A 22,362-nucleotide genomic window follows, 5' to 3' on the forward strand; every position below is an offset into this window, starting at 1 on the left:
GTTATTTTAAAATGTTATTTTATTTGTTTTATTCGTATTTGATTTTGGTTGGTTTGTTGTGCTTTGGATGTTTTTCATATTTGAAATAAAGAAAAAAAATGTTAATAATAGGCCGTACTCGAGCATGAAAAAAACCACGATAGAGTAAAACCACAAACTTGTGTCTACTGTAGATCTACTTAGATCATGGATCTCCAGCCAGTTGATGTTTGTGGTGAGAATATTAAAATAAATAAATGTACATAACGTACATAAATCCCATCAGTGCCCCCCCTCCAGAAGAATGACCAGCGCCACTCATTGTGATCATCAAACACGCCCGTACGTCTTGCCGCCCGGAGCCCGGTGCCCAGATCCTGCATGGGGATCTACCAGGCATCTTCGGCTCCAAAGACTGTAGATCTGCTGGACTGCTAAACGCTCCCCAAAGTAGAAGCTGCTCCAGAAGCAAGTGATGTTGTACATCCAGCTTCTCCTTTGTCATCGCCGTAATCCCAAGGCAGCGACTCCTGTCGAAGCTTGAAATCCAAACGACACCCCGGATAAAACCACTAAGAACACAATCATATTTCACTTCCTGCGCTTAGGTATGTTCGGGAATCTTTTCATGTCGTCGTCGAATCTGAAAAAACATCACCGCTGGGATGTTTATTGTTGCGTTAGCGCTTAGAATAGCGTCGCCCGCAGGCATGAAATCACAAGTATGCTCCATGTGCCATTAGGGATTACCTCGGCGTTCCCTTTTATGACACGGAGGGAAGTTCTTCAGCGAATTGTTCCTCATGTAATGCATCGTAATGAGAGGCGCACAGTTCCCTTATTTCTAAAACAGCGATGGTGATTGCTGTTGAGTATTTGCAGCTATCGCTCAGCTAATTAAAGGATGTTTCCCTGCCAACTTCCCTGGACCGCTTTCTTCCTGACATCCATATTTCATAAGCTCTTCTCACCATTACCGCCCGTCTCCTATCCCGGCTCTTTCTCGTGCCAGTGCAGTTGACTGCACAACAGGGAGCAGCTTATATTCCAGGCTCCTCTTAATTATTAAAGCCATCCTCAGCACGCACTGAGCTTAATCCCGTCCACACAAGTGGAGACGGTGGTGACGCAGGGAAAAGACATTTCTTCTTCTGAGGTGTCGGGCGCTTTCATGAGGAGGCTGACCCACTTTCACCAGGTTTCATATCAGATAAGCCGCTGATAGCCCACAGCAACAACTCTTAGTTTTTTATCCTGAGGAGACACAATAAAGGCAGCGGGGATTGAGATGTGGCTTTTATATTATTTGGGGCGTGGTGTTTATTCCAATGGAGGCCACCATCTAAGGATATTTTGTTGGCCTCGTGGCAACGGCTGTTATTTTTTTTATCCTGAGAGGAATAAAGGAGGCGTGCATTGGAGATGTGATTTTAATATTATTTGGGGCACGGTGTCTATTTGAGTGGAGGCCACCATTTAAGGATATATAGTAACTGTTATTTTTTTATCATGAGGAGAATAAAGGCAGCGTGTATTGGAGATGTGATTTTAATATTATTTGGGGCATGGTGTTTATTCCAATGGAGACCACAATTTAAGGATATACAGCTGTTATTTTTTATCTTGAGGGGAATAAAGGAGGCATGTATTGGAGATGTGATTTTAATATTACTTGGGGCATGGTGTCTATTTGAGTGGAGGTCACCATTTAAGGATATACAATTGTTATTTTTTATCCCGAGGGGAATAAAGGAGGCATGTATTGGATATGTGATTTTAATATTATTTGGGGCACGGTGTCTATTTGAGTGGAGGCCACCATTTAAGGCTATACAACTGTTATTTTTATCCTGAGGGGAATAAAGGCAGTGTGTATTAGAGATGTGATTTTAATATTATTTGGGGCATGGTGTCTATTTGAGTGGAGGCCACCATTTAAGGATATACAATTGTTATTTTTTATCCCGAGGGGAATAAAGGAGGCATGTATTGGAGATGTGATTTTAATATTATTTGGGGCACGGTGTCTATTTGAGTGGAGGTCACCATTTAAGGATATACAATTGTTATTTTTTATCCCGAGGGGAATAAAGGAGGCGTGTATTGGAGATGTGATTTTAATATTATTTGGGGCACGGTGTCTATTTGAGTGGAGGCCACCATTGAATTATATTCAACTGTTATTTTTTTTATCCAGAGAATGAAGGAGCTGTGTATTGGATATGTGATTTTAATATTATTTGGGGCATGGTGTTTATTCCAATGGAGGCCATCATTTAAGAATATACCTGAGGGGAATAAAGGAGGCGTGTTTTGGCGTGCATGTCGTAAACAGCAGCAGTAGAGTAGCATTCTACTGGTCTCTAGGCTAACATATGCTCAATGCTAACGTGTTATTTATGTCTAAGGCGGCTTATTTGCTCTTATGATGTTGACTATATTGGGGAATAGCAGCGTAAAGGCGACTATAGGGGTGTTATATCATGTCTACAAGGCTTTTGCTATATTGACATGCAACTTTTTTGGTCTTACTTTGTTTTCATGCAGAATTTAATGATATCAAAAAGATGACTAAAGTAGCCAATAATTGCTTATTTTTTGTCAGCTGACATACACTGTGCTTATTAAATAGAATACATAGAAATATACATAGCATTGAATGAAAATGATTCATAATACAAAACCTTCCCATCCTGAGGAGTTGCTCAACCATTCCAAGAAAGCCAAAATCTGTCTGAATTCTCGCTTGGTGTCGTTGCTTAACATTTTACAGCATGAAGAAGTGGCGTGAATACGTGGCAGTACATCCAAAGAGTACTTGAATATTATTAGAATATTGCTTGATTTCATACGTCTGCATGGAGATTGCCAAAACACGAGCCAGTGATTATATCATCAGTCAGACATTTATATTTAAGGAATGAGATTAGCCAAGCACATTAGCCGTCGCCGACTAAAACAGGAAGCATCACTTACTCCGACTCATTTGGCCTTTAAACGACTCCACTTGCCGTACACGAGAGACACTAACAACGCCATAAATGAAGCATATCAGCAGCGACGGGGCCATATTTTTCTAAATGTGAAGGGAAATATGAGCAAATCCTCCTTCACGTTCACAGCGGTCCCGTTTAATGAATGGCTGGGAGATTGGCGCCATTAATCACGGCGTCTGTGCTGCTGATTGAAGAGGCTAATACGAGCAGGAATACCAATGAGCACGCTCACTCAAAGACGAACCCGAGTGTGCGGCGACGCCCAAACGTGTTCGCCATCCGAAGCCAATCTCCGCTTTGACAAGGAGCAAAGTTCATCACAATTAGGCGGGTGGCATGCAGGGGCTCCACTGCACCCCCGCGCCGCCACCCGGAGTATGCAAATGAAAGGAGTCGTCGCCAGAGTTGCTCCCAAAATAAAACATTTGCTCCACGCGGACAGGCCTCTTGGCTCAAGGGGGGTTCATTTTGTCCACAAATGGAAGATTTGAAACGGTAGATTTTTCCCCCTTATGGCCGCCATGCCTGGCAGTAGAGCGGAAGATGAAATTGAAATTATTTTCTGTCCAATTTATTCGGAAGCCCACGGCAGGTCCGATACTAAGCCGACAAAGCAAAAGCCACGAGATGAATTAGGCTGTTAATTGGGATGAAGTAGGGAACTGCTGTCAAGCTGGGAGTGTGCATGGTGTGCTGAGTAAAGACATGATAGTGACAAACAGGCCAATCGGTCTGTGGTACGATCCTTGTGTTTACACTTTTGTGGATTTGGTTCCTGAAAGGCTAAACTTTTTTGAAATGTGAACTTGTCTGAAATGGTTGACTGGTTAGCGTGCAGACCTGGGTTCAATTCCACCCTCGGCCATCTCTGTGTGGAGTGTTTTCTCCGGGTACTCCGGTTTCCTCCCCCATTTCAAAAACATGCTAGGTTAATTAGCCACTCCAAATTGTCCATAGGTATGAATGTGAGTGTGAATGGTTGTTTGTCTATATGTGCCCTGTGATTGGCTGGCCACCAGTCCAGGGTGGACCCCGCCTCTCGCCTGAAGACAGCTGGGATAGGCTCCAGCACCCCCTGCGACCCTCGTGAGGATAAGGATAATGGATGGGTGGATGGATGGATGGATGGATGGATGGATGGATGGATGGATGGATGGATGGATGGATGGATGGATGGATGGATGGATGGGTGGATGGATGGATGGATGGGTGGATGAATGGATGGGTGGATGGATGGATGGATGGGTGGATAGAAGGATGGATGGATGGGTGGATGGATGGATGGATGGATGGATGACTGGATGGATGGGTTAGTGGGTGGATGGGTAGATGGGTGGATGGATGGATGGATGGATGGATGGATGGGTTAGTGGGTGGATGGGTAGATGGGTAGATGGGTGGATGGATGGATGGATGGATGGATGGATGGATGGATGGATGGGTGGATGGATGGATGGATGACTGGATGGATGGGTTAGTGGGTGGATGGGTAGATGGGTAGATGGGTGGATGGATGGATGGATGGATGGGTGGATGGATGGATAGAAGGATGGATGGATGGATAGAAGGATGGATGGCTGGATGGATGGATAGAAGGATGGATAGAAGGATGGATGGATGGGTGAATAGAAGGATAAATAATAATAATAATAGGGTAGATGGGTGGATGGATGGATGGATGGATGGATGGATGGATGGGTGGATGGATGGATGGATAGAAGGATGGATGGCTGGATGGATGGGTGGATGGATGGATGGATAGAAGGATAGATGAATGGATGGATGGGTTGGGGGGTGGATGGGTAGATGGGTGGATGGACGGATGGATGGATGGGTGGATGGATGGATGGATAGAAGGATAGAAGGATGGATGGATGGATGGATGGGTGGATGGATGGATGGATGGATAGAAGGATGGATGGATGGATGGATGGATGGGTGGATAGAAGGATGGATGGATGAGTGGATGGATGGATGGATGGATAGAAGGATAGAAGGGTGGATGGATGGATGGATGGATGGATAGAAGGATAGAAGGATGGGTGGATGGATGGATGGATGGATGGATGGATGGGTGGATAGATGGATGGATGATGGATGGATGGGTGGATGGATGGATGATGGATAGAAGGGTGGATGGATGGATGGATAGAAGGATAGAAGGGTGGATGGATGGGTGGAGCGATGGATGGGTGGATGAATGGATATAATTTGTATTATGGTTTGTCTATATGTGCCCTGTGATTGGCTGGCCACCAGTCCAGCATGGACCTCGCCTCTCGCCGGAAGACAGCTGGGATAGGCTCCAGCACCCTTGTGAAGCAAAGCGGTAGAAAATGAATGAACTGAAATTGTAACGTGTTGATTGTGTTGTTAGTTGGTGTTTAGCACGTGCAGGTGATGACTTGGTGTAAACGCCCCAAGAAAGCATGCTATACGCGTTGGGGGGGTGGGGGGTGGGGGGTGGGGGGTTATTGTAAGCGGTTAGTTGTAAAAGCCAAGGACACAGCACACGTCCCCGTTTCCCAGTGGCTCCACACATTCCATCACACTGTCACTCACATCTGCTGCCCTTTCTCATTACGGCTCTCCTTTGCTTCCCCTTCACCGTGTTCCCCCCCTCCCTCTGCAGACATTCATGGCGTCCATAGCTGCTCTTCCTTGCTAACACATTTGCAGGGGAAAGGCTGTCGCTTAAAGAAACCCAGGATTAGACCGTGGGCATCAAACTGCAGCATCTAAGCGTGCGTATCCACAGGAGCTGTGCTGGTAGAAGCAGGCGTCGTCTGCCTGCATGTTCTTGCTTTCCCAGAGAGCTAAAACAAAACCACGTCAGGCCGCTGATGCAAAAAGGATAATTAGGATTCATGAAACACAGTTTGCCCTGCAAAAGCAAATCACATCCACCCCCCCTTCCAGCCGCCCACCCACCGCTACCCCCACCCCGGCGGTGCAGCCAAGGCTCAGATCATTTGATGCTGTATATATCAGCACCTAGCAACCAGCAGATGGGAGCGAGTGAGTGAGTGAACTTGGTGCGGGTTGCCAAACGCTGATGGGACACTGCAGGACTGCAAAAGAGAGCAGGCATGGCGAGGCCGGCAGGGGAGACGCCATCTCATTAGGATGCATTGGATCTTAGCAAGAAAAAGATGTTTGTGTGCCGCCCAAAACGGGCGGCCAGGAACGTAGACGTCTCATCAATTGTTTTTTTACTCTAAGGAGTCTGTTCCAGGGTCAAACCGTCACCAGCTGTACCTCTCCAATGAAGACCTGTTTGCTAATTGGAATAATATGGATGCCGGTTTGATTCCCTGACCATCTTACTTTCTAAGTAAAAGGCCAGTAAGGATAATTCATAATGCCGCCTACAGAGAACATACTAACTCCTTATTTCTAAAATCACAAATACTTCAACTTGCTGATGTAGTTCATCTTCGAACAGCTAAAATAATGCATAAGGCTAAAAATAACCAATTAGCTAAAAATGTCATCCAATACTTCTCTACAAGAGAGGAAGAAATATGATCTACATTTGAAACACTTCTATGCTAGGACTACGTTATGCTAGCCATAGCATTTCAGTATGTGGAATCAAACTATGGAATGGATTGAGTAAGGGAATCAAACAATGCACAACGATGAGCCAATTCAAGAAACAATACAAGCAGTTGATGTTTGCTAAATACAAGGATGAAGAGTCTTAAAAATAGAGAAATAGAAAAATATATTTTTTTAACAACTACATTTTTTTTATAAAAATTTATAAAATAAATTATAAATAAAATACATTTGCTAAAAACAAGGATGAAGAGTCTTGAACCAGTCATGATGTGCTATATATATATATCACTATATTGACACTTACTATGGTACCCATTATGGCATTGGATGCTCATATCACTTCATACTTCGGTATGTGACAAAAAAAAAATTATGAAATAATAAAATAAAAAAATAAAATAAAATAATTAATAAATAATGAATATATATAACATAAAATATGTATAATAATAAATAAATAATAAATAAATAAATGTAAAAAACATTTTAAAAAAATTAAATTATATTAGGAAAGCAGGAAGTGAACAAATGTAACAATTAGTGAGGGGTAGGATTTAATAAGCTTTGCTTCTTCCTACTCCTTTTGGACATGTGGAACTGGGAACTGATTATACTCAATTGGAATCTGATGCATGTTCAAATGAAATTAAACCATTACCAAATAAGCCAAACAAATCACGCCATCAACGCATGACCTCCGAAGAGTGTTTTCCTACAACATGTTGGTCTAGTTTCTTCTCGGCAGCCGATTGGCCCAAAATCCATCATGCGTTGCCGTAACCTTGGCACACGCAGTGCAGGAACTAATGACACATGTAAACACCATAAAAGGCACAGTCAGGCTTTTTAAACGCAGTATCTGGCGGACCTGCTGGCGAAAGCAATGAGTCATCAGTTGCTAGGTCACTTCTCCACAATAAGTCAATTCATGGTGCGGCGGCCATCGTGCTGCACCTGTTGCGAGGGTGTAAACACCTCGTAATAAACCTGAGCAAAGAGCAGCTTTGTCGGAGAGTCGAAGCAGGAAGGAGAGCGTTCTCCACGTGAGAGCCCATAATGCCCTGAAGGAAAAGCATGCAGCTTGATCAGGCTTTATTTGGCACATATAGGGGGCTCCCCCGGGAGGGGCCTGATGCTGACACTGCAGCTTCCGCAAGGCGTAAAAAAAAAAAAGTGGCTGTAAACACAGCAGCACGCACTTCAGTCCTTTTCTGTGGCCTTTCCTTTTAAAACGACACGAAAACGCCGACTAATCGCTTTCATCCTCCGCGTCCCCTTGCACGTATTTATTACATTAGTGTGCTAAACATCCCACTCCTTCTCTTATTAGAGCTCTTTTAATGAAAACACAAGAGAGCAGAGGAGACTAATAATTCCAGTCGCCCCCAACAAAAGGAGGAAGAGGCCATAGGAGATAAGAAGGAATGAGAAAAGGCAAGGAGACACCTCCTGGGACGTGCTGCAAAGGCTGCGGAGAGAGGAGCTTAATTTCCCAGCACCATCTGTTACCAGCGCCTGGGCTTGAAAGCTCCACTTATGTCAAACCTCCCACAACCGCACACCGGGTCCGGCCAGACGAGCGCATCCACGCTCACCCCCGCTTCGGCGCCGATAAATGAATCCGCCTGCCTCTTTTCTGGGTCATAATAAATTCTATTTAGGCACAAATAAGAGTAGGCTCAGGCGCAAATAAATGCTGTTTTTCTCCGATATATTCGCTGGGCTTAATCGATGGCTGAGGCCTCTTATGTGGGGCTGGCTTGCTAAATGATCTCGATCAACAGTCTGTGTTGAATCTCAGCCGTCTGGCATCGATTGGAGACGAGCCAATAGGGAATGGTGCATCTGTAGATATGTACAAAGTACACACGGGGTACTTTGCAGAGGCAAAACTGGACCTGCGACATCGCTACGTCGACGCAAACGCAACATTTGCATTCACTAGTTGGAACCGGACTGTTCAGGGCAGAGCCGGCTGGCCCATCAGGCAATATGGGCAACATGCTAAGGATGCTGTGGCCACCAGGGGGCGCCAACAGCAACACACTATTATAACAAGTAAGCCTTCGCACACTTTGTTTGTAAACATACATCAGCTTTTGTATTCAATTATTGCATCATGAAAATGCAGATTATGTGTAATTCTGTGTTTTTATAAACTATATATATATATATACACACAAATTATTGTGTGTGTGTGTAATTGCGGTTTGCCAGAAACCGCCATAAGGTGCACCGGCTACTCGGCGCATGTGCCTGAATACAGCGCACCTTGCTGTGCCACAGCAGGTGGCTCCCCCCCAATCACCTGGTAGCAGTGACGTGCTAGCTGTAATGTTATCTGTGATTAGGACAATTCACTATGTACACTTGGCCAAATTATTTTATATTCCAAACCCCCACGACTTTGAAGTCGTTTTGAAGACAAGGGCTGTCTTATCTAGTCTTTGAGCAACTGAGGTCTGTTCAGGTTAGAGACTAAACATCTTCACAATCTGAACAGTCCATGACATAATATTATAGTTGGGGGTAAGCAGGTAGACGGTGGAGCGTTCACTGTCATTTTCATTGCTTCATTCAAGCGGTCTTCTAGGGAGTCTAAATGCTATTTAGGTGGAAGTGAGATATACGGCATTCAGCTCCAAATGGCGCTGATAAAGGAACAAAAGGTTGAGTATTATTTGTATAACAAAGTATTCATGTGGGTCTTTGGAGCATGAAATGATGAATGAGTAAATCAGTAAACTACGGACAGGGGCGCCCCGGTGTGGTCAACCGAGGTACTACAGCATAAACTTGTATTGCTATTTAAGTGGGACTTGTTTAAGCATGGTAAAAAAATAAAATAAAAAAACATGTGAAACTGTCTTTTTCTCCAAACTTTTATTTGTGGACAATATACAAGAACATCTTGAGCATGAAGACCATCCCGGGTTGGCTGGGCTCACTGGGAGGGGAGACAAAACAAGCCAAAATTACTCCAAGCTTTATTTGTAATATTTATTCCTGGTATTGGGACGAAGACTTGAGTGAACCTCCGAGGAGCACATTAATAATGACTAACATGGTACGATGCCTGGAAACATGAAACATTGAGTTTCATCGTGGTGAGGTAAGGACACGCTGGCAAGGCTGCTCCACACAGAAAAACCAGACACTTGTGTTCCGCTTGACAGCAAGTGTCGGTTAAAACATAAGCTATCGTAGCTACTACGGTCCAGTGGTACGAAGGCCTGAGGCAAAGGAAGAATCTACCAAGGGGGGGGTTGGAAACACTAAAGGGGAGGGTAAACTGGGTGGGACATGCATGGTACAACTCCAACCTCCAGTATCTGCTTTGGATGTGCAGCACAAGGGCACTCCATGCTCCTACTGTATATTTATACCTGACACTTCATTTCTGCCAAAGTATTCCGTGGGATGCAAAGTCGGGAAGAAAAAGACGGAATAGAACGTTACTACAATGGCAATTTCAGGTAGACAGTATGTGAGGGTTTGTGGGTTAAAACTAAGCTACAACTCTGGTCTTCAAGCACCTGAGTTGCATTTGAAGATGCAACTGGGATGAGTGTGTCCAACCGGGTTGTTATTCAAACATTATTTCTGTTATTCAACCAGTATGTGCCACAGATGAGTTTGTAAACAAACCACTAAAGTAAAAGCAATATTTTACAGTGTCTTCTAAAAGCTGTCAACGATTAAGGTAATGTCACTAGTACATGGGTACTTCTAAACACACGTTTCTGATCTATTATACACACACACACTTCATAACAGTCAAGATTGACGACGCTAAACACCAAACCTTTAGTACTGTACTTCTGAAGCCATGCATACAAATACCAGGTACATGTGGGCTTAGCATGACGTCTGTTTTAACAGGTCAGGGAAGGTTAGCTATTATTCCAAACTGGACACAGGAATTATTAGCCTGCTGGTGAGCATTTACCTTCTATGGTATCCGAAGAACATTTGGTAAAATAGGAAGAACGACAAGATGCCGTCAACAGGACAGGACTTGCAAGTGCAACAGTAGTGCATTGGAAATATAGATGGACTCAAGTAACGCCACATACCTTTTTGCTGGCAGCGCCCACAGAGGATTTCTTGGTGCCTCGTACTTTCTTCATTCTGTTCTTGCGTTCCTTGCGCTGTTTCCTTGAGGTCTTCTTTTTCTCATAGAGACCGTGCTAAGGGACAGAGGTTCAATAAATTCACAACTAAGCTAGAAAGAAGGATTCATTATTCCTTGTGCTGCACATATGCAACATTACCTGAATGGTAAAATCAGTATGAAAGCATTAAAAAAATGAACCAGTTCTACCAGTACCACTAAAGGGGGGCTGTGCTGCACCAGGAGTACTGGTAGTGCTATATTGTGACTCACCCTGGCCAGTCTGTGTTTTGGCTCATTCTTCTTAGCGTAATCTAGGGAGTCGTAGACCATGGCGAAACCTGTTGTCTTGCCGCCACCAAACTGAGTCCTGAACCCAAAGACGAACACCACGTCGGGGGTGGTCTTGTACATCTTGGCAAGTTTCTCCCTGATTTCAGTCTTTGGGACTGTGGCCTTGCCCGGATGCAGAACATCGACAACCTGGAAGACAAGGACAAGCGATGAACACAAGCCCAAAAGGGAAGCCCCTTGATGGGATCATTTAACAAGTAAAACTCACCATTTGCTTCCTTTGAAGCAGTCTGTTTGTCATGAACTTGCGTGTCCTTACTGTAACCGTGTCGTTCTACAAGACAATGTGAAAACAGACATGAAATACGCCATGTTATTAACATATTAGCTAACATGTTAGCATCACAAATGCCACAAAAGAAAGCTGCATTTTAATGGACAATATGGTTATCATCCACAAAATATCTTAAACTGCTGGAATCTATGCCAAAACACTATCTTACACTAATATTGGAACTTATGCTAGGGGCCTCGAAACAAATTGCAGTATCGGAAGGATGCTAACGTTAGCCACCTATACACTTTTAAAATACCAATATGTATCGGTACATGTGTAATTAGGTCTCGAATGACTATTGTATTGTGTGAAATACACACAAAGTGAAATTATCAATTTCAAACCGTAATAGTCAGATCCCATGTCGCTCGCTGACGATGACATGTAGCTTAGCATTTGAAAGATGCCGATCATTTCCATTTAGACATCACGGACATTGTCAATATCTGTAACACATTACAGACTAGGACGCAAACTTCCACTCGGTGTGGGTAAAATGTGTGATTGTAAACGGATTGACTCGATGATTAGTGGATTTTAGTTGTGGTTTAGCCCTCGGGACTCACCATCTTGACGGCGGCCTCGCTCAGCGACGTAGAAAAGGAAGAAGGACCAGCAGGCGACCGTAGTAATGCCTGTCAGAAAAGAAGGTGAGCGCCTCGTGGATTCGCCTGACAGAAAAGCGAAAAATACTATACAGAATAGTTTGCAATTAGGAAAATATTTGTATTAGAAATTTAATTTAAAACAATGTGGAAGAGTTTATTGCTTCAAGGAAATTTACGGCAACTCTTGTGTCAGTAATGCAAGCTTGATGCGGTGCATTGTAGTAACAGTATTAGCAGGCTTTGTGGTTCGAAAATCTCAATGACAATATAAAGTATCTAGAATATGTATTTACATAAATAATACCCAATCCAGAAGTTACAAACAACTGAACTGAAGAACACAGTCATGCTTTCCTTGTTACAGAACTTTATTGATCTTGTAGCAACAGCGTCCACTGGCATTTTTGGAGTTTCATGAAAACATGAAAAATAAAGTTATCTTAAATCAGAACAGAAAGTTACAATAAGCTTGTTCCAAACCTTTTTAAAATATATATTTTTATGTCACATAATGATAAGCCCTCATTGTCCCACCGAACTGATGTGAAATAAATGTTGTCACAGATGGAAACGCATAACTTTCAAATGGGGTGAATTATTCTCATGGAACAAAACAATCACTAAATTAGCATGTGAGGGCGCTCATCCTTGACGTCATTCACCGTCCATACCCACTTGAGGAAAAGAAACAAAAACAAAGTAAAAATAATATGTTTTGTGTATTTTTTTTGCTCAGTTGCTGAATACAATGTCCAACATTTACAGTGAAAAAATAAACATCTGTTTGCAGTAGTACAAATTGATGAGCTGTAGTTTTTATGCACTGCATTGCATTTAAGTAAGGCGTGGGCACATGAAAAAAAACCTAAATAAAATACGGCCATTACGAGTAGAATGGATTAAGGACATGGGGGACAGACTTGCAGATGGCACCGTTCAAGCTCAACAAAACCTTTCCAGCCAAACAAGACCCTCGTTACAATAACCTGCACGTTTTTTAATAAAGAAAATAAAATCCATACAACATATCTGGATCACTTCAAGTCTTCCAAAAACAAACCTTTATGCAAAAAATTAACACCGGGCTGTTTTTCCACATAAAAGGTCTAAATATTCAAGTAAAGTATCACCTTCCTGTTTGAAGCTGAAAAAAAAAACACTTTCTGTGGGAATTAATGGGAATAGGCGCAAAATTGCATGTCAGGCTGGTATTATTGTAGTTTGCATGTCTTTCTTGTGTAATACTTTGTATACAATATTGTGACAAAATGACCACAAAATCCTAGTTAATTCTCCAAAAAGTGTCCACCTTTCAACATTTTCACAATTTCTCAGTTAAACCTTCCAGCTACTTTCGCAATTATAGTTTAGATGCACCCAGGATGTCAAAATAAAGCTCTTTAACTCCAACTGGAGGGGAAAAAAAAGATATGAATTTGTCCTTGCAGGGGATTAATGATACCATGTCCGCCAAGATTATCTAATGTTTAGGGCAGGGGTGTCCAAACTTGTTTTTTCCATTCAGCGACGTTCATCTAAAAATGGATTAATTACACGCTTAAATCCATCCAGTAATTTAGTATCAGAAAAATAACCTACATCTCAGCTTTTTGTACTTTTTACTTCAGCAACTAAATCCCCTTTTGAGAGTTGTCATATAAAAAGGTATCAGATTTTTGGACCTTAGCTGCCTAGAGGAGAAATACAAGCCGCCAGTGTCAGATCTGCTACACGTTCATCATGACAGAAAGCAGGAATATCCTCAGTGAGTCTAAACCGTAAGACACACAGGAAGTTGGCCAGTGTGTTTTGCAGGTGTCAAATCGTGCTTCATCTTATGGCTGCAGGCCCAGAAAAGACGAGCAGCCAAGCCACAAATGCACTTTGCTCAACTCAGATGTCGGGACGATTTAGCTCACTGCCTTCAATTCTAGTGATGTTTCTTTTGGCTTTTTCCTTTGAGATGAAGCTGTGACAATACATGCCACAGGTTAGCGTTACTGAGCTGTGGAGTGGCGTGAAAGCGGTCCCCAGCCAGGGCCACATCGTGACCATGCAAAGGATGCAAGGACCACTTTGATGTTTTGTCAATCTGTGTTTATATTGGCTATATTTAAAAAAAAACAGCATCTCAGCTTTGTGATAGATGTGAAAAAGCCGTTTAGCAGCACTTTTAGTTCTTTTTTCCATCTTCTTAAACTTTCTTCTTAAATAAGCTTTGTGAATTTTCTTTTCAATATGACGGTATAGTAAGTTTATTCCCATTTAATACTGTAACTTCCCCCAACCTAATTATCAAAAAATGGATTTATTTTTGTAACGTGCAACTTTTTTCTCTGCATATTTTGATCGTAGTCTCCTTTTCTGTGCTTTATTTTATTTTAACTATTTTAAGTTTCATTCTTCTCATAATGATGACTTTATTCCCATTTTTTGACTTCATTGTGGTAACACTAACACTTTCCAAATGTGACAACTGTATTCATTGTTTTGTTTCTCAAATGTGCAACTTGGAAAAAAAATAACATTTTATATATATACCTGTATATATATTACAATGTAAATGATGTTATTTTTCCTTCATAATATTATGATGTTATTCTGATATTCTTTTCTTGTTAGATTTCACCTTTTCCCTCAATATTTTGACGTGATTCTTGTAAAATGATGCTGATTTTTCTGATTTTGCTGTTTTTTTTGTTTTGTTTTCCTGTTAAATTCTATTTTTACAACAAATAAAGCAGCCACAGAGTGCAATGGACCCCGAGCCACGCTTTGGACACCCCTGGTGTTCATTAATTTAAAAATAATGAGACACACACCATGGAGCCTTTCGGGTAGGTCTAATATCCAAAATAAGGGGATGCAAATAAATGATTTGCTTTCCAACGATGAAATGTAAACTTTAAGGCCAAAGTAAAATAAAAGAAGCCCCTCCCTGCCTGGAGTAGGTGGGATGACCGTTTAGAAAGTGTGCTCTGTTAAGGATCCTTTAAAGTGTGCATGGTGGAACAGTACAGTAGTTATGGATATCTGCCCAAATAAACCCAGTTCCCAGTACCGGCACGCACTAAAGCCCCATGCCTTGAAACACACGTTACATCCAGCAGCGAGGAGGCGGAGAGCGAAAGAAGATGGCTGCCATGAGGGCGCAACAACATTGGTTTCTAATAAGCCAAGCCACTGGCACAGCGGAGCGTGCCAGGTCATTTACTTTTGGGTTTCTGTTGACTTTTTTTTCGTGTTACTGGTGCGAATGCGGTCTGTTAGATGTCCATTTCAAACTGAGCGTCGTCACCTTCAAGACAAAGACGAGAGCGAAAGGTATTATTGAGATGCAAACATTGTTGAGGATAGTTTCAACGGCGGACGTGATGTTACTTACCGGTGGCTGGCTTCCCGTCATGGTTGTTGATGTGGTTGTTGGCTTCGTTCTTGCGGTTCTCGTTGAGCGTGTTTTGGCTGGTCACTCCGGGGATGACAGGCAGGTGGGCCGGCGGGGTTTGGGCAATGGGCGAGTTCCGCATGTCCAGCAAGAACTTGCGGTCGTAGATGATCCGCGTCCCTGGAAACAACATGACAGAGCCGCTATTCATTCTTTTAAGGTCACGGGTGAGCTATAACTCGGCATGTTCATCAAAAGAAATGTTAAAACTCCATTCAATAAGTCAAGAAATTTCTCACTTTCGGGGTTTGATGCTCTCCAAAAGTGAAATTTGCTGACCTTTGTGCTTGACCCAGCACGTTATCACTGGCAAACCAATCAGATTCAGACATGTCTCTGACAAGCCGATACTTTGACCTGTCCCAGCAGTCACAATAACTTTATTATTACTTTATTACAGCTGCACTCGACTCTCCTGATTCACCTTTCAGCCTGGCCGTGCTACAGTACAATCATAACACAGATAAAGATTGCATTATCGTTAATGGCAACATATATGAAACGCACGTGCAACCATATCAACCAAATCAAGGGTAGTATCAACTTTTCAGTTCTCTTTTGTTGTTCAAAAATCACTTTTTTGATTCTGATTTTTGACTGAATTTGCAGAGGGCCAATGAAAAACGAGCAGCAGGCCGAAATTGCCCCCAGACTGCCCTTTGGGCACCCCTGTGTTAACTCAATACTGTACTCGTCTGACATGATACAGTGCAGGTGATCCTTGCTAATGAATAAAAAGGTGATTTCATAGCAAACGTCAGGATTTCTGCGTTGTAAAGGAGCCAATCACAGAGCAGGTCGCGAAAAGGGGGCGTGGCTTACATTTGTTTTTGTTTTGAACAGTATGACAAGGCAACTCGGGGCCACCATAATGACAGCAGCAGCGATGCTAAGCTAGCAGGGCTAACAGTCCCGGCTCGTCCCCGAAACATGACGACTTACCGCCAGGAGTGGTGGAGAATAAAGTGCCTCCAGGGGTGGTACAATAGTCATGAGGTAGCTGCGTTGTGTCGTTGATCAACACCGTCCTGGTCGGGATGGCCCTGCTCTCGCTCAGCTGACGACTAGTCGACATGTTTTTTTTCGGTGCCTCTTCGGTGACAATTTCGGCCGCTGCGGAAACTTGGCTTTATTTTTATCTCCCGACGGACGGTGGAAATCCGGGCCGTTTCCCCCGCTCTCTTGTGTCTTTCCGAAGGCTTTCTTGTCGCTCCTCGCGTCCTCCCAGCCGTCAGCACCGTCCCCTCCCTCGGCAGAGCAGGAAGCACGACAAGCGGTGATCGGATATGACGTCAGGAGGCGGAGCCACTACAATGTTCACTTCCTCGGAAATACAAAACGTAACATTTCCATCAATCGGGCATTATGATACATTGTAACGTATAATGGCATATAAAAAGGAGTGTGTATTATGTGACTGCATTAACACTCTAATATTTGTTAAAAGATACACATTATAGGAACCATTTAAAAGCGCTTTATGAAGGTCAAGCCATTATTGTAATTGTAGGCCTATACGCCAACACAATGATTTTCAAACTGCGAGTTCTACTTGTCTACTATTTATATGCGAGGTTGTTGGTCGAGGTCATACTGTACCGTACAGTGTGTTGTGTACTGTCTGTACCCAACTAAAGAACACTCTGAAAACATTCTGCAGCACCAGGCACAGACACACACACATTCTTTCTACAATGGAAATATAATATTCATCCCAACTGTTGATAAGATTTAGGTTTAGGTCTGACGAATTTTATTGGACACTAAGTTTCAAAGAGCTGACCATCTTTATTTTTCCCTACTGTAGTTCTACTATAGCTTTTACTTATAACGTGAATAACTACTTAAGTTAAGACGAGTGTGTGTTATTTTTAATTATACTGGACCGTATGAAATATCTTCGGCTGCCTTTTCTCGATAAAGTGCTAGTCTCCAACACTCCCTGAATGTCTCATCGGCGAAATGCGCATGCGCGATGCTCTTCCGCCCTGCTTTCGGTCTCCCCGGACTCCTCTTTCCGCCGCCATCCCTCATCGGAACCCGCATTTCATCATGAGCTTCACTGTGGAAGAGAGGGGGATCCCGAACTCCCTGAGCTATCGGCTGTTCTTCAGTAAGTACATTTGTAAGTCCATTTTTCAAAATAATGTTTATTTTCCTGTGAGGACGAGAGGGCACACAAATGCTAGCCGGAACCTCCCACGTGTCACTTATTCATTGAATGTTGCCATAAAATGTCATTACGTTGGATTCAGTTTTCCTTAAATTATTCACTTTATCGCCTTGCGCAGTGTTTATTTTTGTTAAATTTTCTTCTCAATTATTAAGAGAATTATCTGTCGTATTGAACCGGTTTGTCAGGTTATCGAACTGAAATGCAGGAGTCTGTCTCCTATAGAAACTTATTTTGGGATGGGAAGTGGTTCAGGTCGGTCCCACACGGATCTGCTGGGACAACGCCCTCTTATTTCCCACAAGTTGTGTATTAGCTTCATATCTGCATCCCCACTCCGTCTAATCGAACACGATCAGAACAAGAACATGCGCAAGTGAAGTGGATAATCTCGGTTTGTGGAAGCTTGTACACAATAGACGATCTTTGAACCCTTCCCGAGTGTACTGTAATAGGATGGCTATTATGGCTGTTTCATTTTTTAAATACACGAGTCTACATCAAGATTATTTCAATATAGAAGTGCTAAAAACAGAATTTGCAAGGAATCATAAAGACATATTGAATGACACGAGTGGCTGTAGGCAACCTCCTGATGTACTGCAGCTTTCACTAACTCCTCATTGTCTTCCAGAAAATTCCGAGGGGAAGTACATCTCACCGTTCCACGACATACCAATAAAAGCCGATGGCGGACAGGTACAATCACACCTAACATACTTTGTAAATATCATTTTTCTCATTGTAAATTGAGCAGCTGTGGCAATATTACAGTCACATTAGGTAATGTTTACCAGAAATGTGAGGTCATAGTCTCTCGGGCCATGACTTGGTCTCTTGTGACTTTAATAGTCATCCGTCCCGCCCTTTCCCGAGCCGATCACAATAATAAACGTATCGTTACCTCTGTGTCAGTCAGTCAGTATTGTGTCATGTTGTTTAGCGTACAGGGTATCTTGGATGGTAAAATCATGTTTTTCTCTCCTGACAGAACCTCTTCCACATGGTTGTCGAAGTACCAAGATGGACAAACGCAAAGATGGAGGTAGTTAATGCTCTCCTAAAGTAATTAGGGTTGCATCATACAACAGTTGTTATAGTCAATAAATAACTTCATATAAAGCGATATCGCCATTGAAATCAAAGTGTGTATTTCCATAATTTCAATAGTTTCTGTAAAATATACGTTACTTAATGGTATAAATATTTAGAAATTTCATATTAATAATTACAAATTTTTGTAATAATGTGCAAATATCAAAACAACAGGCAACTGTTGCTGAGGAGGAATAATGCAACATAGCTGCACATAAATGGCAAGAATATAATTCTATCAAACTATGACTGCCAACGGTAATTCTTTGTCTATTGCGGTGAATTGGTTCCAGACCCGACTGTGATAAGGGAATTTAGTAGGATTCTTAACTTGGAATTTCAATATTTTCCTACTTAGGAGTACAGAAAACCTGCCTATGACATTATAAATACTGCTTCGAACAATATTAGAGCCTTCTAGACATTAAATAACACCCCTATAGTCACCTTTACGCTCCCAATATAGTAGACATAATAAGATAGTCAAATATCATCTATATATTTTATTTTTTACTGTTTTCCTGTTCTGTGCAGTGCTTTTTGCGGTGGCTATTGCTTCATCAATGGAACATTACTGACACCTAGTGACCAGTATAGAGTATTACATATCATCACAACCTCTTGGAATGAGTCTTTGAGTTTTGAAACATGCATCTTTTGGACTACTAACAGGCTGTATTCATGTATGTATAGATAGAAATGTACATCTTGATGTCAACATTTTTTGCTAAACTTTCTGCATAAAGTTCCCACAAAGTTGATTCACCCGAAGTGTTACACCCATTTGGGAGCGGCGACGTATAAAGTCCTCTTTTGGAAGTGTTCCAACGGAAGCTTGAAGCGATGGTGATTTCTAAATAAAAGCACCAACGGCTTTGCTGTTGTTCTTCTTCCAGATCGCCACCAAAGACCTTCTGAACCCGATAAAACAAGACGTGAAGAAGGGCAAGCTGCGCTACGTGGCTAACGTTTTCCCCCATAAAGGCTACATCTGGAACTACGGAGCCATTCCTCAGGTTAGCTAGCAGCTTTTCACGCCAATTCTGCATTTTGAAAACATTTTTGGGGGTGCTTACTTGTTGGTGTGTTTTATGTTGTTCAAGACGTGGGAAGATCCAGGGCACAAAGATAAAGACACCGGCTGCTGCGGCGACAACGACCCCATTGACGTGTGTGAAATTGGCTCAAAGGTACCACCAAGCCCCCCCTTCCACTTTCTCATGCACTCCGAGTTATTATTAAAGGTTAAAGGGAAGTTTGGGATTGCTCTGGCCGCTCTGGACACGGTGAGCTGGGCTTCTTATATGGGCACGCCCGGGTACAAGCTGAGTTGGACCAATCACAGCAGAGTGGGCGTGCCCAGAGGCAGCCTGTGGGTGGAGTAAATGAAAACAGAGCTGGAATAGGTGCAGATCCTGGAAGATCTAGAAAGCAGTCTGAGCCAAAGGTCCCAAATCAGCACAATAGGCCCCCCTTTAAGTTACTACTGTATATACAGGAAATGGGCTTGCATTGAGAGTATTTGTGAACATGTCCGGTCAGGTGTGTTCCCGTGGAGACGTGATCAAAGTGAAGGTGCTCGGCGTCCTGGCTATGATTGACGAGGGCGAGACCGACTGGAAAGTGATTGCAATCAACGCTGATGACCCCGAAGCCGATGAGCTCAACAGTAAGGACCCGGAAATATCCGCTTTCCCCCATTTTCATCAGTCCGTCTGATGTCGTTGCCCCTCCATCTGCAGACATCAACGACGTGCAGCGACTGAAGCCTGGCTATCTGGAGGCCACGGTCGACTGGTTCAAGAGGTACAAAGTGCCAGACGGGAAACCAGAGAACCAATTTGCTTTCAATGAGGAGTTCAAGGACAAGGTGTCTTCTTAACAACTTCTCATTTTGTCAAATTGCATCGTAAGATATAAAAAGTATGACTCCGTGCTAACAAGGAAGCTAACGCCTGTGGTTTCAACACATCCAAGCCCAGTCTCTCATGTTCTAGAAACACGATGATGCACTTTTTCTGGTTTTGAAACGTGACTGTTCGACACCGTGGTGTACCTTGAAAGTCCTACGCTTATTCATCAGTTATACTGTGTATATATAGAAGAATACAATATACATATACATTATTAATATGAGCATTTATTTGTTATTTAATACATATTATTAAATGTATATATTTTTAACTCAAATAGAATATAGGTTTTGACACTTAATTAATTCACTAATGTAATTTACACAGTCTATTGATTTCAAAAGTGTTAATTTTAACAATGCTGCCTTTTTAACTTCATGAAAATGTCACCTCCGGTCAATAGATTTTATTACAGTACTTTTTGATTACATAATTTGTTTTCCAAGTCAAAATTTACTAATAAAAAAACAACCTTGCACTATGAATTTACTAATTTATTTGATAGAAGAGATAAAATTTAAATGTTTGTTGAACAAGTCATTTTTAAAGAGACTAATTTTCTTCAGATTTCAATCTGCTGTACAAAGGTTGACCCTTCCACGTATTCGTCTGTTGGCATGACGTCATTGCGTCTCCACCGTTTCTTTCCAGGACTTTGCCATCGAGGTGATCAAGAGCACGCACAACTTCTGGAAAGCTCTGATTTGCCAGCAGACGGACGGTGGCGAGCTCAACTGGTAAGCAGTCCCACTCGGTTTCGGTAGTGATATTACCGGAACATTCCACGCGCTAATGAGATCTTTTCTCGACAATGCAGCAAAAACACCAGCGTCTCGGCCAGCGACAGCCCCTTCTGCTGCACGGTGGAAGAGGCCGCGGGCGCTGTTGGTGCTGTGAGTAAAATCCTTGTGGTGTTTTTTTTCGTCGCTCGAATTGTTCACGTCATTGGTTGTGTTTTTCTTTTCTGCGTATTTAGACATGCCCGTGTGGAAAAGAAGAGCCCATTTCATCATCAGGTAACATACTGTAATCATGGAGTTTTTGTTGTCGAAACAACTCACCACTACGTTTCTTTTACTTGCAGTAGATAAATGGTTCTACTATGAGAAGAAGTAACCCGCTGGCTGCTTGGATGGACGCAGAGTAGATGCTTCATCCGTCGCAGGCACACTTGAAGATGACGTAACAATGGCAAATAGCGCAGGAGCAGTGGGACGGGTGGGACATGGTAGGTTTGCTGTCATGAGGAATATAGTGGGTAGATGTGACACAGAAAAGGAAAATAAGAATACTGACATCTTGAGCGATTAATTGTTTTCCGTTATTTATCAAAGCTGACACAGGTACGACGCCTATTAAAGTATGTGTGCCATGTAAGATACACTGAACTGCTTTAATAAAGCTTCTCTGGCTAAATTATCATCAGGGTGGTGGTTTCTGTCATTTGAATGTGGTGCCACCTAGTGTACACCGCTGTAATTACATCAGCTGAACTTTCAACTTTGGTCTTTGTTCACACTTTTGCTTTTTTTTTTAACTTACATAATGTCCTCTTCGTATTTATGACTTTATTTCCATATATATTAATATATATATTAATATTACAGCTGTTTTTCCCCACGTTTGCTAACTATTTCCCCTTTCTTCTTGTAATTCCCAGATTATTATGACTTTACATTTGTCATATAACTTTTTCTGCAACCTAATTTTCAAAAAATGACAACTTTCTGTTTTGTTTGTTTCTCATAACAATACAACTTCAAAATATGTTTAAAACAATGCTACTTTTCCTCATAATATGACATTATTCTTGTAAAATTATCACCTTTTCTTAGTTTACTGCA

General features: G+C 42.3%; 3 protein-coding genes across 5 annotated transcripts; 1 reads left to right on the top strand and 2 right to left on the bottom strand.

Moving 5' to 3' along the window:
• Positions 1 to 9,407: 9,407 nt before the first annotated feature.
• rps24 (ribosomal protein S24) lies at positions 9,408 to 11,950 on the bottom strand. Of its 2 annotated transcripts, none has more exons than XM_058058464.2 (5): positions 11,851 to 11,950; positions 11,216 to 11,281; positions 10,927 to 11,136; positions 10,616 to 10,729; positions 9,408 to 9,486 (listed from the first exon to the last, which is right to left on the bottom strand). In XM_058058464.2, the coding sequence occupies exons 1-5, from the start codon at positions 11,851 to 11,853 to the stop codon at positions 9,484 to 9,486; spliced, it is 396 nt and encodes a 131-aa protein (XP_057914447.1). In that variant the 5' UTR covers positions 11,854 to 11,950; the 3' UTR covers positions 9,408 to 9,483. The 2 variants fall into 2 exon arrangements, with proteins under 2 accessions (XP_057914447.1, XP_057914446.1); XM_058058463.2 differs by having other exon boundaries at positions 9,408 to 9,939.
• Positions 11,951 to 12,242: 292 nt separating this feature from the next.
• eif4ebp2 (eukaryotic translation initiation factor 4E binding protein 2) lies at positions 12,243 to 16,612 on the bottom strand. The gene is made up of 3 exons (XM_058059288.2): positions 16,280 to 16,612; positions 15,278 to 15,457; positions 12,243 to 15,190 (listed from the first exon to the last, which is right to left on the bottom strand). Exons 1-3 carry the CDS (start codon positions 16,410 to 16,412, stop codon positions 15,159 to 15,161), a joined length of 345 nt encoding a protein of 114 aa, XP_057915271.1. The 5' UTR covers positions 16,413 to 16,612; the 3' UTR covers positions 12,243 to 15,158.
• A 669-nt stretch (positions 16,613 to 17,281) lies between these two features.
• On the top strand, positions 17,282 to 21,937 carry ppa1b (inorganic pyrophosphatase 1b). Of its 2 annotated transcripts, none has more exons than XM_058058079.2 (11): positions 17,282 to 17,450; positions 18,145 to 18,209; positions 18,502 to 18,555; positions 19,502 to 19,621; positions 19,709 to 19,795; positions 20,148 to 20,274; positions 20,348 to 20,475; positions 21,170 to 21,255; positions 21,336 to 21,411; positions 21,495 to 21,534; positions 21,606 to 21,937. In XM_058058079.2, exons 1-11 carry the CDS (start codon positions 17,300 to 17,302, stop codon positions 21,632 to 21,634), a joined length of 963 nt encoding a protein of 320 aa, XP_057914062.2. In that variant the 5' UTR covers positions 17,282 to 17,299; the 3' UTR covers positions 21,635 to 21,937. The 2 variants fall into 2 exon arrangements, with proteins under 2 accessions (XP_057914062.2, XP_057914061.2); XM_058058078.2 differs by having other exon boundaries at positions 17,283 to 17,450; positions 21,603 to 21,937.
• Positions 21,938 to 22,362: the final 425 nt, after the last annotated feature.

This window comes from Doryrhamphus excisus, linkage group LG20, assembly GCF_037039965.1.
Source record: "Doryrhamphus excisus strain RoL-2023G ecotype Guam linkage group LG20, RoL_Dexc_Guam_v1.1, whole genome shotgun sequence".
In the NCBI taxonomy this organism is placed as follows: Eukaryota; Metazoa; Chordata; class Actinopteri; order Syngnathiformes; family Syngnathidae; genus Doryrhamphus; species Doryrhamphus excisus.